We start from the raw sequence: 13,154 nt of genomic DNA on the forward strand, positions 1-13,154 counted from the left end.
GTGTTTTTTGGTTCATTGCGTTTTAGAAAAACACATTTTGAAGTGTTTTAATCCATTGCGTTTTAGGTAAAATACATTTTTATGTGTTTTCAGTCCATTGCGTTTTAGAAAATACATTTTTTGTGTGTTTTTAGGCTATTGCGTTTTCGAAATAAGACATTTCTTTGTGTTTTCTGGCCATTGCGTTTTACAAATAAGACATTTCTTTGTGTTTTTTGTGCATTGCTTTTTAAAAAAATTTCAATTTTTAGGTTTTTTTTTCCATTGCGTTTTACGCAACTGGGTTTTCGAAAATATAGCAACAGTATACTTGTTTTAAAGATAAAAACACACTCGTTTTTTTGGTGCAATTTTTGTAAAAAAATAATGTCATATGAAAGAGTTATTAACGTTTAAAAAATGGCGGGGGGGGGGGGGGGGAATTGAAGGAGAGAGAAACTATTAACTTGGATTGACTAGAATGTCCCTAGATAAACCACGCGCCTCTTTTTTTTTCCTTCAATTTCACTCATTTAATCTTAGCCCTTGATTAATTAAATAGATGGTCAAGATTACTTCCTATGCTTTCTACCCAAATAAACTTCCTATTATATCCTAACCCTAAAAATTAATGACTAAACTTAAACCTCAAATAATTAATGAGCGATTTAAATCTAATAAATACTTACTATACTATTAAAAATCAAACAATTTTTTTGGAAAAATAAAATTAAAAAACTATGGTGTCGATACAAAAATCACATAAATTGATTGGCCACCATTGAGATGTATTTGAAGGAGATGGCCTATTACTACGCATCGACGGTATGTAGCTATTTTGTAAAAGTAAATTGATTGTTGCTTTATAAATCTGATAATAATATCTATAACAGTCAGTAGAATTAAGAGTTATTCAATCATGGAATAGGATCAAATACAAACACTTAAGTTTGTAAGAACCATAAGAACCAATACATAATTGACAAGTGTTCATCAATAAAAAATTAGTTTAGGGGTAATTTAGACTTTTTGACCATATTTATTTATAACTAATTAAAAATAATTACAAAAAATATAATCAGCACAACACTATATAATTAGCACAACATCATTAATCGTTCTTCATTATCAGCACATCGTCCTCGAATCGTTCTCCATTATCAACATAAACGACATTAGCACAACATCTTCAATCGTTCTCCATTATCAGCACACCAGATATGCTGATTATATCTACTTTTGGTGTTTGTTTGTATTATTTTGTAATTAACACATAATCAGCACCTTATTAGCACAAATATAAAACACCTTTTGTTAACTTTTTTTAAAAAACACTTTTATAAATACAAAAAGGTATAGCAATATGGTACTCATATTAAAGATAAAAAAATACTTGATTTTATGGTATATATTTTTAAAAAAAATAATGAAGTATATAAAAGTTATTTTAGTTTAAAAAACCTTGGTGAAATTTGTATTTAATAGAAAATGGTCAAATAACTAGCAATTTTACAAAATTATCCCTAATTTGTTAGTAGTAATTTTTAATTATAAGAGTTTTATTTATAATCAATATCAACCCTTGATTTAAATTAACAATGGTTCAGATCTGTTCTTACGGTTCTTATAATTAGCACTGTTTGTACAGGATCTCAACCCATTCAATCATAGTTTGTTATTTTCTATATAAGAATACCTATATTCGCTGTTAACCAATATTTAAATTTAAAATTTTATATTATAGAACACATCTCTTGTGGCGGAGTCGTTGGTGCGTATATTTAACTTGATTCAATATTTAGACCTTGCAAAACATACAAGAAGCATCGAAGATCTATCATATCATCTTTTTTTTTTTTTTTGTCTTTTCCTCATGACTCTGAGTCAACCTTAGCGTTTAACTGACTTGGACCTACTAAGACAGTAAGGAGCACGTCAAGAATTAAATAGTGGAAATCATAGTCGTTGCTAAAGAACATTGACTTCTGAAGTATCACAAGTAAAACACACTCTTAATTGTGGAAAATATGGTCCAATATTTTAAAAAGGACAATAAGAAATGGTTAGCCCTTCAAGTATAAATTAAGACACACAATCCATCATTTTTCATAAAGCAAACAATGTCTTGTATAAACTTGTTACTTCTATCTCTAGCTCTACTAATCATATCATTATCATCCACACGGAATTTTGCTTCTGCCTCTTTGGATGAAGCCAATGCTCTTCTTAAATGGAAAGCTACCCTACAAATTCCAAACAACTCCTTGTTATCTTCTTGGACTCCCCTCCCTATGAATGCTACTGCTTCGACTCCATGCACTTCATGGTTCGGTGTAGTTTGCAATGATTATTGGTCCATTTATAGGTTGAACCTCACATCCTCTCAATTAAATGGTACTCTCGATCAGTTTCCATTCTCTTTTCTCCATAACCTTTCTCATTTTGAGCTTAGTGTAAACCAACTTTTCGGTCCAATCCCCTCACAAATCCGGCTCCTATCCAACCTTGTTTATCTTGATCTTTCGGGGAATAAATTTTCAGGTTTAATCCCACCAGAAATAGGGATGTTAGCCAGTCTTGAAACCCTCCATCTTTTTGAAAATAACTTATATGGTTCAATACCACAAGAGATTGGTCAACTGAGTTTTCTCTCTGAGCTTGCCTTGTATAATAATTCTCTTGAAGGAGAATTGCCTCTAACATTGGGCAACTTAAAAAACTTGGGTTACCTATATCTTGATGACAATAGGCTATCTGGTCAAATTCCAAATGAGTTTGGGAACCTTGTCAATCTTGTGGAAGTGTATATCAGTAACAATTTTCTAAGTGGTCCTATCCCACCTGCAATTGGGAATTTGAAGCAGCTTACTGTCTTGTACCTTTTTCAAAACAACTTGAATGGTTCGATACCACCAGAACTCGGTAGTCTAGTCTCACTTGAGCGCCTCAGCCTCTTTGCAAACAATCTATCAGGCCCAATTCCTTCATCGTTTGGTCATTTGACGTCTTTGAATCTCCTGCACTTGTACCAAAACCAACTCTCTGGACCCATTCCAGCTGAACTAGGGAACTTGAAGTCACTTAAAGAGTTGGCGTTGAGCGAAAACCAACTCAATGGTTCTATACCTTCATCACTGAAAAACCTGAGAAAGCTACAATATTTGTATCTTCGTGTGAACAAATTATCTGGTCCTATACCACGAGGACTAGAAAGTCCATACATGCTTGAGCTAGAAATGGACAATAATCAATTGTCTGGACGTTTGCCTGAAGATTTGTGCCACGGAGGAATGCTTCAATATTTGTCACTAAGTCATAATCAACTCATTGGTCCTATACCAATAGGCCTAAGGAATTGCTCGAGCTTAATAAGAGCCCAATTTGACTTTAATCAACTTACTGGAGATATATCAAATAGTTTTGGGGTGTATCCAAGTTTAGATTACCTTGATGCAAGTCATAACAATTTTCAGGGGCAATTGTCTCAAAACTGGAGTAAATGCAAGAACTTAACAGCCTTAGGTTTGGGACATAACAACATCAGTGGTTACATACCACCCGAGTTTGGAAACTCAACTCGACTACAAAGGCTTGATCTTTCTTCAAACCATTTGGTTGGTGATATTCCGAAGGAACTTGGAAAGATGGAAGGTATGTTGTATTTGTCCTTGAAAGAAAACAAACTTTCGGGTGTTATACCTCAAGAGCTTGGGTCGCTTCAAAATCTCCTTGCTCTCGATCTATCCACAAATAGATTAAACGGGTCCCTATCAACGTATATTGGTGAGTGGGAGCACATATATTACTTGAATCTTAGTAATAACAAGCTCAACGGAAAAATCCCACCTGAAATTGGTAAACTAGGTCAACTTGCCGCGCTTGATTTCTCCTGGAATTCACTTACAAAAGAGATACCCCCTGAAATTCAAAGTTTGGTGAGTTTGGAAAGTCTGAACCTTTCACATAATAGATTATCTGGTTTGATTCCTAATGCCTTTGGTAAATTGCCTGGTGGGATTGTTGTCGACTTGTCTTACAATGAGTTGGTAGGTCCGGTTCCCACTTCATTTCCCATCTTCAAAAATTCTACCATACAAGTATTCCAAGGCAATCCAGGTTTGTGTGGAAATGTTACAGGATTGAAACTTTGTTCAAGTCAAATTATGGGGAAGAAATATAATGATAGCTTTCACCATAGGATCATCCTTGTGACAGTGCTCCCTCTTTTCATGGTAATTTCACTCTGCAGCCTCCATACTTGTCGGAAACAAAAGAAAACTTCTTTATCAGTAAAACAGTTGGATGAAAAAAGTATGGAATGTGCACCGGAGTTAGGTGGGTCAACCGGACCCGAAACCAACAAATGACCTGGTCTAACAAATGACCTGGTCTTTCTGCACCTTGGGAGGTTCCTATTTTTCGGCAGTTCGTTTGAAGTTGTTTTAATCATGGAGGAAGTAGAGACATTACTTTCTCCCAATATCTATTTTATTATTGTTGTTTTGTTAGTACAAAAGGAGTAGCAAGAATTTCTTGTAACATAGTGTAAACGTTTTCATATTAATAGTTTTTTTCTAGTTCATATAAGTTTTCTTGTTGTCGTTGCTCACTGCCAAAAACTGACTACGTAATTAATTAACATTGATCCATTTATTTGAACAAACATAAAGTAATAATTTCTTCTTAATATTTCATGTAAGGGTGGTGTATGATGAAACTATGAAGGTGAGAAATGATTTGATGACACAACTTATATTGGCATGGAGGATACAACTCTATGTATAAAGCCGGCTTATAGCCAACGATATTACAGCTTCATCATGCGAGAAAGTTGATCATACAGGTTTCCTTGCTTAAGTACGAGGATTAACCAGTACAAGACATCAAACCATTGTGAAACTCTTTGGATATCGATTACAAGCTCTCTTGAAAATTTAAGCCTGTGATCGATCAATCTTAAGTAGTGATATCATAGCGAATGAATTAGATTGGTTGAAACCCCAAAACATTACTTTAGTCCACACTGAACATTGGTCCAACGAGTTTAGCTAACTCATTAATAATTAAATTGAGCCCTGCTTAAATTTAACTATTAGCCAATCAATGTATTAATTGCTATATGTAACACCCAAGAGGATGTAATGGAGTCTCCCTTTAATGCCTTCATCCTTTAATTCTAATTTCACATTAGTAGTCAGTTTTATGGGAGATCTACTATGCGATCAGCGAATCGGCTCGTCTTTGGATGGGCTAGGGGGAAACATGCTTGTGTGGACCTCACGGGGTTTCCTCTTCGGTTGGTTTAACGGAAAACGAGTTTCTAGCTGAACAAGCAGCAAGAAAGGCAAAATCGAAGAAAGTTGATAAGCACGCTATAGCTTGTGTGGAGAACCATCATGTTTTTGTCCCTTTTGCCTTTGACACATTTGGTTCCCTAGCGCCAGAAGCTACCCAATTCCTAACCAGGGTCCAACGGGGCATCCACAACAATTGTTCAACCTCAGGGGGCAGGGTTTTATCGGTAGATTAGGGTTTGCAATTCAGAAAGGGGTGGCGGTGCAGCTTGTTGCCCATCTACCTTTTGTTTTGATGTAACTTAGGAAGTATGAATGAGAAGAATGACGTTGATGTAAAAAAATTCATCACTTGCTCATGAACCATCAACCTTACATATGATTGTGAATATGTATGTAGGTGCAATGTTTCATTTGGGAATTCACCCGTTTTAGCTGATCCTTTCTCCATAACCTACAAAATATTAGACTTCAGTGATAGACTATATAACAATATCAATGCATTTAATAGTTGATTAGAAATGCAAATAGACTATATCAATTATCGAATAATATTAAATGAACTGATCAACGACTATATATGTAAAATTCCATGTATGGGAATCAAATCCTCTCAACTGAGGATCATATGTTTCTTCAATTCAGGCACGTGGGATGGGAGTAAGTTCTCGCAAATGAGAATCAGATTTTTTCTATTTAGATTTTTGGAAGCAATTTCTCGCAACCGAAAATCAAATACTTACTATTTAACTATAGCTTGCCAACCCAGCTTAGCATAGGTTTGTATCACATAAGATCTAGAACTAGTATGTTAAAGAAAAAAACTAAACACTCAAGCTCATTTAATCTAGTAAACTAGTCAACCGAATAATTGCATACAAATTGAACAAATTGGCTGATTTAGACACCGTTCTTCCTTAAATGAACATACTAGATTTTGGAAACTCAGCAACTTTAGCTTCCAATTCAACCACCCCTTTCCTAAAGTCAGAGCCATCCCTAAGGATTTAAGTGCCTCGTACGAGCCGAAAAAAAGGCCCTTAGCCCTAACGAACTATATAAACTATTTTTTTAAACGTTGATTAAGGTTATAGCAACAAACATAGCAAAAATATAGTATGAGAATTAACAATTACTCAATTCTTAGTCTCGCAATCAACAAAACACCCAATTTAGGGCTAAACTGTGAGATTCAAGAAAGAGGAATAAAAAATGAAAACGCACCTTGATTGGTGCAAAGGTGGAGGTGGTCGACGGAGTGGTATGACCAACATAACTTTCATTTCTAATAAATATCAATGTTCGTTAACTTCCAGTTTGATATAAATATCTGTTCAAAGAAGTTAGTACTAGTTAGTACTGACGTAACAAATCAGCCAAAAAATCCTATCCTTTATACCAGAACCAAGCGATTTCAAGTTTAAACAAATTATCTTCTTTAACATATCAAAGTATAGAAATAACGTAATTGTGCATACAAACACAAAACCATTATACAAGAATAAATTATCGAAACGGATGGTTAATTAGTGTCAAAAACCGGAGACATCTGAGACGATTTACACACCAGCTTTCTTCTTCTGTTTATTGAGAGGAACCACTATTCTTGGCAAGGAATCACTAGAAATCTTCACCTTGTAATTACCATTCAACTCGACAGAATCTGGTAAAGCTAAGATCATCATTTTACGGGACTTATAACCATCGTCTTCCTTTGCATCAAGGGGAACAGATGGGTGGTCATCTGGTAAAGCTAAGATCATCGTTTTACGGGCTTATAACCATCGTCTTCCTTTGCATCAAGGGGAACAGATGGGTGGTCACTAATGGTGTTAAGAAAATCTAGCTTCTCTTAATCTAGCTTTTAGCCACAGGAACCCCAAATTAACATGAAATAAGAAACAAATTAACAAAAAAAATAATAATAATAATAATAAGAATGAAAACCAAAGCTGGAGTGGAAAAGAGCTAAAACGGCCAAAATGGGAATGAACCGGACTCAAACTTGCGACAGATTAGCAGGGACGTAAAGGCCTTGACCACTAGGCCAAATTATAATTTCTTTATGGTTTATATTCTATATATTTATATATATAATGTATAAAAGAGAAAAAAAAATTATGCCCTGGGAAAAAACGGACCTCGGCCGGAGGCGCGGCTCGCCCACCCCTAGTCCCAGCCCTGCCTAAGGTTGTTTGAGTACGGAAACAATTGAAATTTAGATCAATTTTTTTAATAATACGTTGACGAAGAACCATTATTGGCTAAAGAGTTACACATTAAAGAAAGTTCTTTACATCCTAGGAGTTGAAGGTTTACATCATTAGGGGACTGCTAGAATGAGAATCACCTCGAGTTGTAAGAACCGCGAGAATCACAGCGTACGGGGCGAGGTGAACCAAATTTTTTTTTTCAAAAACGTAGATGCATGTATTATAAACACATTCGTAAAAAATAAATTTAAAAAAAAATGCCGTGCGTGTAGTTTTTTACACCACAAGTTTGTGGTTTACGAGTTCCGTAAATTTACGGAACTCGTAAACCACAAACTTGTGGTGTAAAAAACTACACGCACGGCATTTTTTTTTAAATTTATTTTTTTACGAATGTGTTTATAATACATGCATCTACGTTTTTGAAAAAAAAAATTGGTCCACCTCGCCCCGGATCAAGTAGTTCTCGCGGTTCTTACAACTCGAGGTGGTTCTCATTCTAGCAGCCCCTACATCATTATTTGTGAAGTGTTCAATTATATTTGACCCGTCCAATTTTAAAAGAAAGCTTCTATTAAAACAACGTAGATAGAAAGAACCACTTTATAATGGTATATTCGGAACTTCATAAAGCATTACCCTATATTATTAGAATAACGAAATGGTAGCTTTGATAACATCTACGTTTATACTTCGATTGTGTGTACATTACCACTCACAACTCAATATCGAATTATATTTTATCAAGATGTAGATAAATATAGATACATCACAACAACATATTCAAAATTATATAAAACAATATACCTTAAAAGTTATAATAAAAAATTAAATATGTTTAAAATGAATATATATATATATATATAATTATATAGAGGAAGGTTAACGTACATTACAGCTTAACGTACATCACGTACGACAGGTAATTACGCACGTTCATGTAACACCTTGTAAAACCACGACCAATACTATAAAGACACGTGTCATGAAAGGTAAACGTGTTATAAACCTGGATCAAGTTGAAAGATGTATGGTAAGATTAAAAGGGTCAACATGTTAATTAATACCTCTGAGTGACCTATTTATAAATCCCAAACCTTAATATATTTTATAAACATCTGATATATATTCAAATCCGGTTATTTCTGATAGTGTGTAATTCAAATTGCATAAGAAATGGATCCTATGTGTTCCTACGATAATTTCCCTTCAAAAACCTTCTTCAATAAAGTCCAAAAATATGTAAGTGCATGGCAACACTTTCAAGAGCATGCAAGTCTGATTATATGGCCCACTCTACTGAAAAAGACCTGAGATTCGAAGATATAAAGATTGCATGGTCAAAACTTAAAAGTTTACAAATTTTTGTTTCTGACCAAAGGTTTACGGACCGCAAGGCATCCTCCTTACGGTCTGTAATAAGGCTTAACTGGGCGACAATTTTTGAAAAGCGGATACGGACCGCAAAGCCAAAGGCTTACGGTCCGTAAGACCTGTAACTGGGCAGAATTTTTGGACAGCTGCGAGTTCAGCCTGTTGCACCGCCATTGTAACCTTGTATTTCAATACCTGGGGCTTTGCAACTGGTTTTAACCCATTAGGGACACCTGGGATGATCAGGGAACATGTGTAGACATTGTTGTAGTGATCTTGTGAGATCAAAATTCATATATAAAGAGCTCTTGTTGCAACCATTTTTCTTGCTCACTCCAACTCACTTCATATTATTCTCTGGAGCTCTCTGGTCTTCAACAAGCTTCCTTAAGTCTCAAAAATCGTGCTTAGGACCATTGTAAGTGTCCTTAACCTCCTAATTTCAGTTTTAATTAGTTTAATGACCAAAAGTCAAACTTATCATAATTAAGGTTTGACTTAGTGATTAAACACTAATGGTCCAGTCATTAGTCAAATTGAAAATAGCTATAAGTTGGTAATTATGTAGGTAATAAAACCCTAAGAGGGCACCTACTGATTATCACCCTAACTTGGTCAAATGTCGGGTCAAACTTAATTATAAAAAGTCAACAGAAAGCTATTTTTCAAATAAACACATAATTAACAATGTAGGAGCCATGAAACCTATTTTAACACTTGTATAACTTGGTAATTAATGTAAGAACATGTCTAAGCACGTTCAACCCGACAATTTTAAGTTTAGGCTCGGTTCGGAACCGAAAGTCACAAAAGTAGACTTTTGCTTTGACTTTCAGTTTTGACCCAATGTAGCATATTTTAGAAATGCCTTAGAGCTCTATTAGAACCAGGTTATAGGTTAGTATAACCCTCTGAGGTTATACAACTTGGTTCCTTAGTTATCCGATTCATGTGCATGTTTCCGTTATATGCCTAAATGTTGACCATTGTGCCCTTTTTACCTTAAAACGAGATTTTTGTAAATGTGAAAGGACAAAAACCTTTGTTACTGATTTATAAACTTGTCCTAAAAATTTGACATTAGTTTGATGTCTAGATTAGGAGTTATGCTCAATATCGTAAATTGAAAGCTTTTTATTAATTAAACGGCATAATTAGCATAAAGCCTATCTAAACCCGAACTTTGACACCAACTTTTTACCCACTGATTAAAATAATATTTTGGAATTTTTGAAGATTTTTGTTTATTTTTAAACTGAGCATACCATAGGGTTCTAGCTTTGATCCGGTAATTGTCGGTTATACCCTTTTCTTGAATAAAATGAGTTTTACATAACATATTGATACCAAACCTTTTGCTACTGATTTTATATAATAAATAAAATATTTTGAGCTTTGTAAACTGATCAAAAACTCAGATTTCCTATTATAACCCGAAAATCGCTTAAAACCGACTTTTATGCGTTTTAAGCGCATAGTATGAGTTAAAACTATTTTTGGCTTATAAAACTTAATACCTACTGATGTTTTAAGTAAATTTTTATACTTTAACAATAAGCAAAAGTTTTGAACTCAGATTTCTAATTTTGACCTTTAAAGCTTATGTGAAATTACCAAAATGCCCCTACGGTGCATAGTTTGGATATAAAAGATAAATTTCACATATATGCAATACCCTACTGTTATGACCCATAAAAATAATATTTTTACAGGTCTTTTCAGTCCAGAATCTCAGATTAATGTTTAACCTCTTTTATAACTTTTAAAATGACCAAAATACCCCTACGGGGCTTAAATTGAGTTTAAATTCATTTTGGGCATAATGGAAGGTATCCTACTGATATCACAACATATTTAAGGCATATTAACTTGTGAAACCTGTACATGACTCTTTTGGTTACCCGTTATGCATTTTTCGCGTTCGGTACGATTTATGTGACTAGTTCGCATAAATTGACCGAAACGGGTCAAACCTTATCATTTATCTCAAAATCCAGAATGTCTTTAGTTTACCCATATTATACAAATCTTCATACTTGCCGGGTCTAAACCACATTCTAATCCGGTCTTCGCTTAATCGTGCGTTTTGAACCGTATATCTTCCTTTAAAACTAACCGGTCTAAGTTTAGACTTAATTAAGACCCGTTAGGAATCTAATAGGTTATTAAAACCTTCGTTCCAGATTAGGAGCCCAGTAAAAGATACTTGCACTCGCTGATTGATATATATACTTGCTCAGGTAAATACTTTTAACTTATTTTCCCTTATACGGGCTTGGGGTACGGTATATAAAATACCGCTTAGTCGGGCATTGAATTTTTAATCATATGAAGGTTAATTTATTGAGATGACCCGTTTAATCTGTTTTGTTTGTTTTAAGCCTTTGCGGGGTTAATGACCATATCCTGGATATCCTAGGCTCATTCATCGAAATGGCCACGACTAAAGCACGGGGTGTAGGCACACACCTACCAGTGCGTATGTAAAAATAATATAACCGCCTGTTCGAGAATAACTCGCCGCGGGATATATTATGTGGTGTGTCTATTAATCTTTAACCCGGTATTCAGCCCGGGCTACTGAACGTATAACGAACATGTAATTCTTTTACAAGTTTATATATAAATACTTATCCCAGGTTATAAAAGATATTTTGTGCATTGTGCACTCAAACCAATTTTCTTATACATTTTCAAAATGAGTCAGTTAATTAAATTTACCAGTGTAAACTGACGTATTTTCCAAAAGGCTAAAGTGCAGGTACTAGGCGGAATAGGCTGTCCAATCCTGAGTGAATAAATAAGAGTCTTGCAAGCCTTATCACTTAAGATCTGTTGAACAATGTTCTTTTTATCTTTGATCCGCCTGTGGATCCCTTACAACCGTTTTGTAATAACTGATATTACTTTTATTCGGTTTGTAATGTTTTTATCTTTCGACTTCCGCTGTGCATTAAACTGTGATAATTTGTCTACGATGATATCAACTACGTCACGATACTCCCCACCGGGCCCACCGGTAATACGTGGAAATATCGGGTGTGACAGTTCATTTTAAAATCACGCACTTTAAAACTCAAAAATCCAAAATCACGCATGATGAAACACAATAATCACACATATTGAAAACATTAATCACGTGATGTGTGCTAAACTGACTATAAAAATTAATCAAATTAGACTCTCTAAACTAGACACTACAAAGCTTTAATTCTAGACTCGACCTAAAACCACACAATCGGCAAGTGTACCGATCAATGTAGTACACCCTAGGAAGTCCGGATATCGAACCACAGGACTCTATGTATCATGTAAATTAGACTCTAGCAGACGCTGACAGACACGACTTAACTTATTTATATGTTTTAGGGGGGGGGGGGGGGGGTTACGGAAAATCTAGGAAATCTATATTAAACTACTAGATTAACTAAAACTAGACTAAAAACGAATTAAGACTGAGGACTTTCCTTGTATGAAAACGAGACCACCTAGACAAGAATCCTGGATCATTTTTAAGAGATTACCGATTAAATTAACTGCACGAATTATGGAACCGAGATCGTGTGATACTAAACCTATTAAGAACCAACTAAGCCACTCGACCCTTCTCAAGGAGAAACCTGTGGAACTACCTAGGCCGTTAATCCTACCGGTTATTAGACGTCTTCCCAGTTCTCTAATTATTGTGTAAGTACCCTAATGTTGACCTATTCTTTCCCAATCATAGATCTAGGGTAGTTTGGAGTGATTAATTTGACTTGATAGGCTAATAAAACCGACAGGTAAACCAAGACATGACCTTTCCCAAGGACTATCTAAAGCAATTCGCCGGGTAAGACCTACCAATAGCCCTTCACTTCCCAGATATTAGGACTAGTAGAACACTGAGACTTAGCAAATTATTACCAGTTACTTCTAGAGATTACCGGCCGATTCTCCCTAAAGAGTTAAGGTTTTCTAACGTGATATAAACACCCACCGAAATCCTAAACCCTAATATGACTCTATGTTGTGATATAGACCGTCACTAAGAATCATATGAAGCAAATAATAACAATAAACCGAATCAAAGCACGCATATACATCAAATCATTAAACCAAACCGTTTACTAAACACAATTAGTCCATAAAAATCATGCAATTAATAAAACCGGTAAAAACTTTAAGTTAATCCATTCATCAAGTCTAGGTGGCTTAAATGTTTAGCCAAGCATACTAAAACGTGAAAGCAAAACAAAGATGTCTAAACAAGAATTCATCATAACAAGTTTCAAGGAAAGAAATCGACAAAACA

General features: G+C 34.9%; 1 protein-coding gene across 1 annotated transcript; it reads left to right on the forward strand.

The window, feature by feature from the left end:
• The first annotated feature begins 2,099 nt into the window (after positions 1-2,099).
• LOC110923010 (MDIS1-interacting receptor like kinase 2) lies at positions 2,100-4,346 on the forward strand. Its single transcript, XM_022167207.2, has one exon. The coding sequence runs from the start codon at positions 2,100-2,102 to the stop codon at positions 4,344-4,346; it is 2,247 nt and encodes a 748-aa protein (XP_022022899.1).
• Positions 4,347-13,154: the final 8,808 nt, after the last annotated feature.

This window comes from Helianthus annuus, chromosome 17, assembly GCF_002127325.2.
Source record: "Helianthus annuus cultivar XRQ/B chromosome 17, HanXRQr2.0-SUNRISE, whole genome shotgun sequence".
NCBI classification, from domain to species: Eukaryota; Viridiplantae; Streptophyta; class Magnoliopsida; order Asterales; family Asteraceae; genus Helianthus; species Helianthus annuus.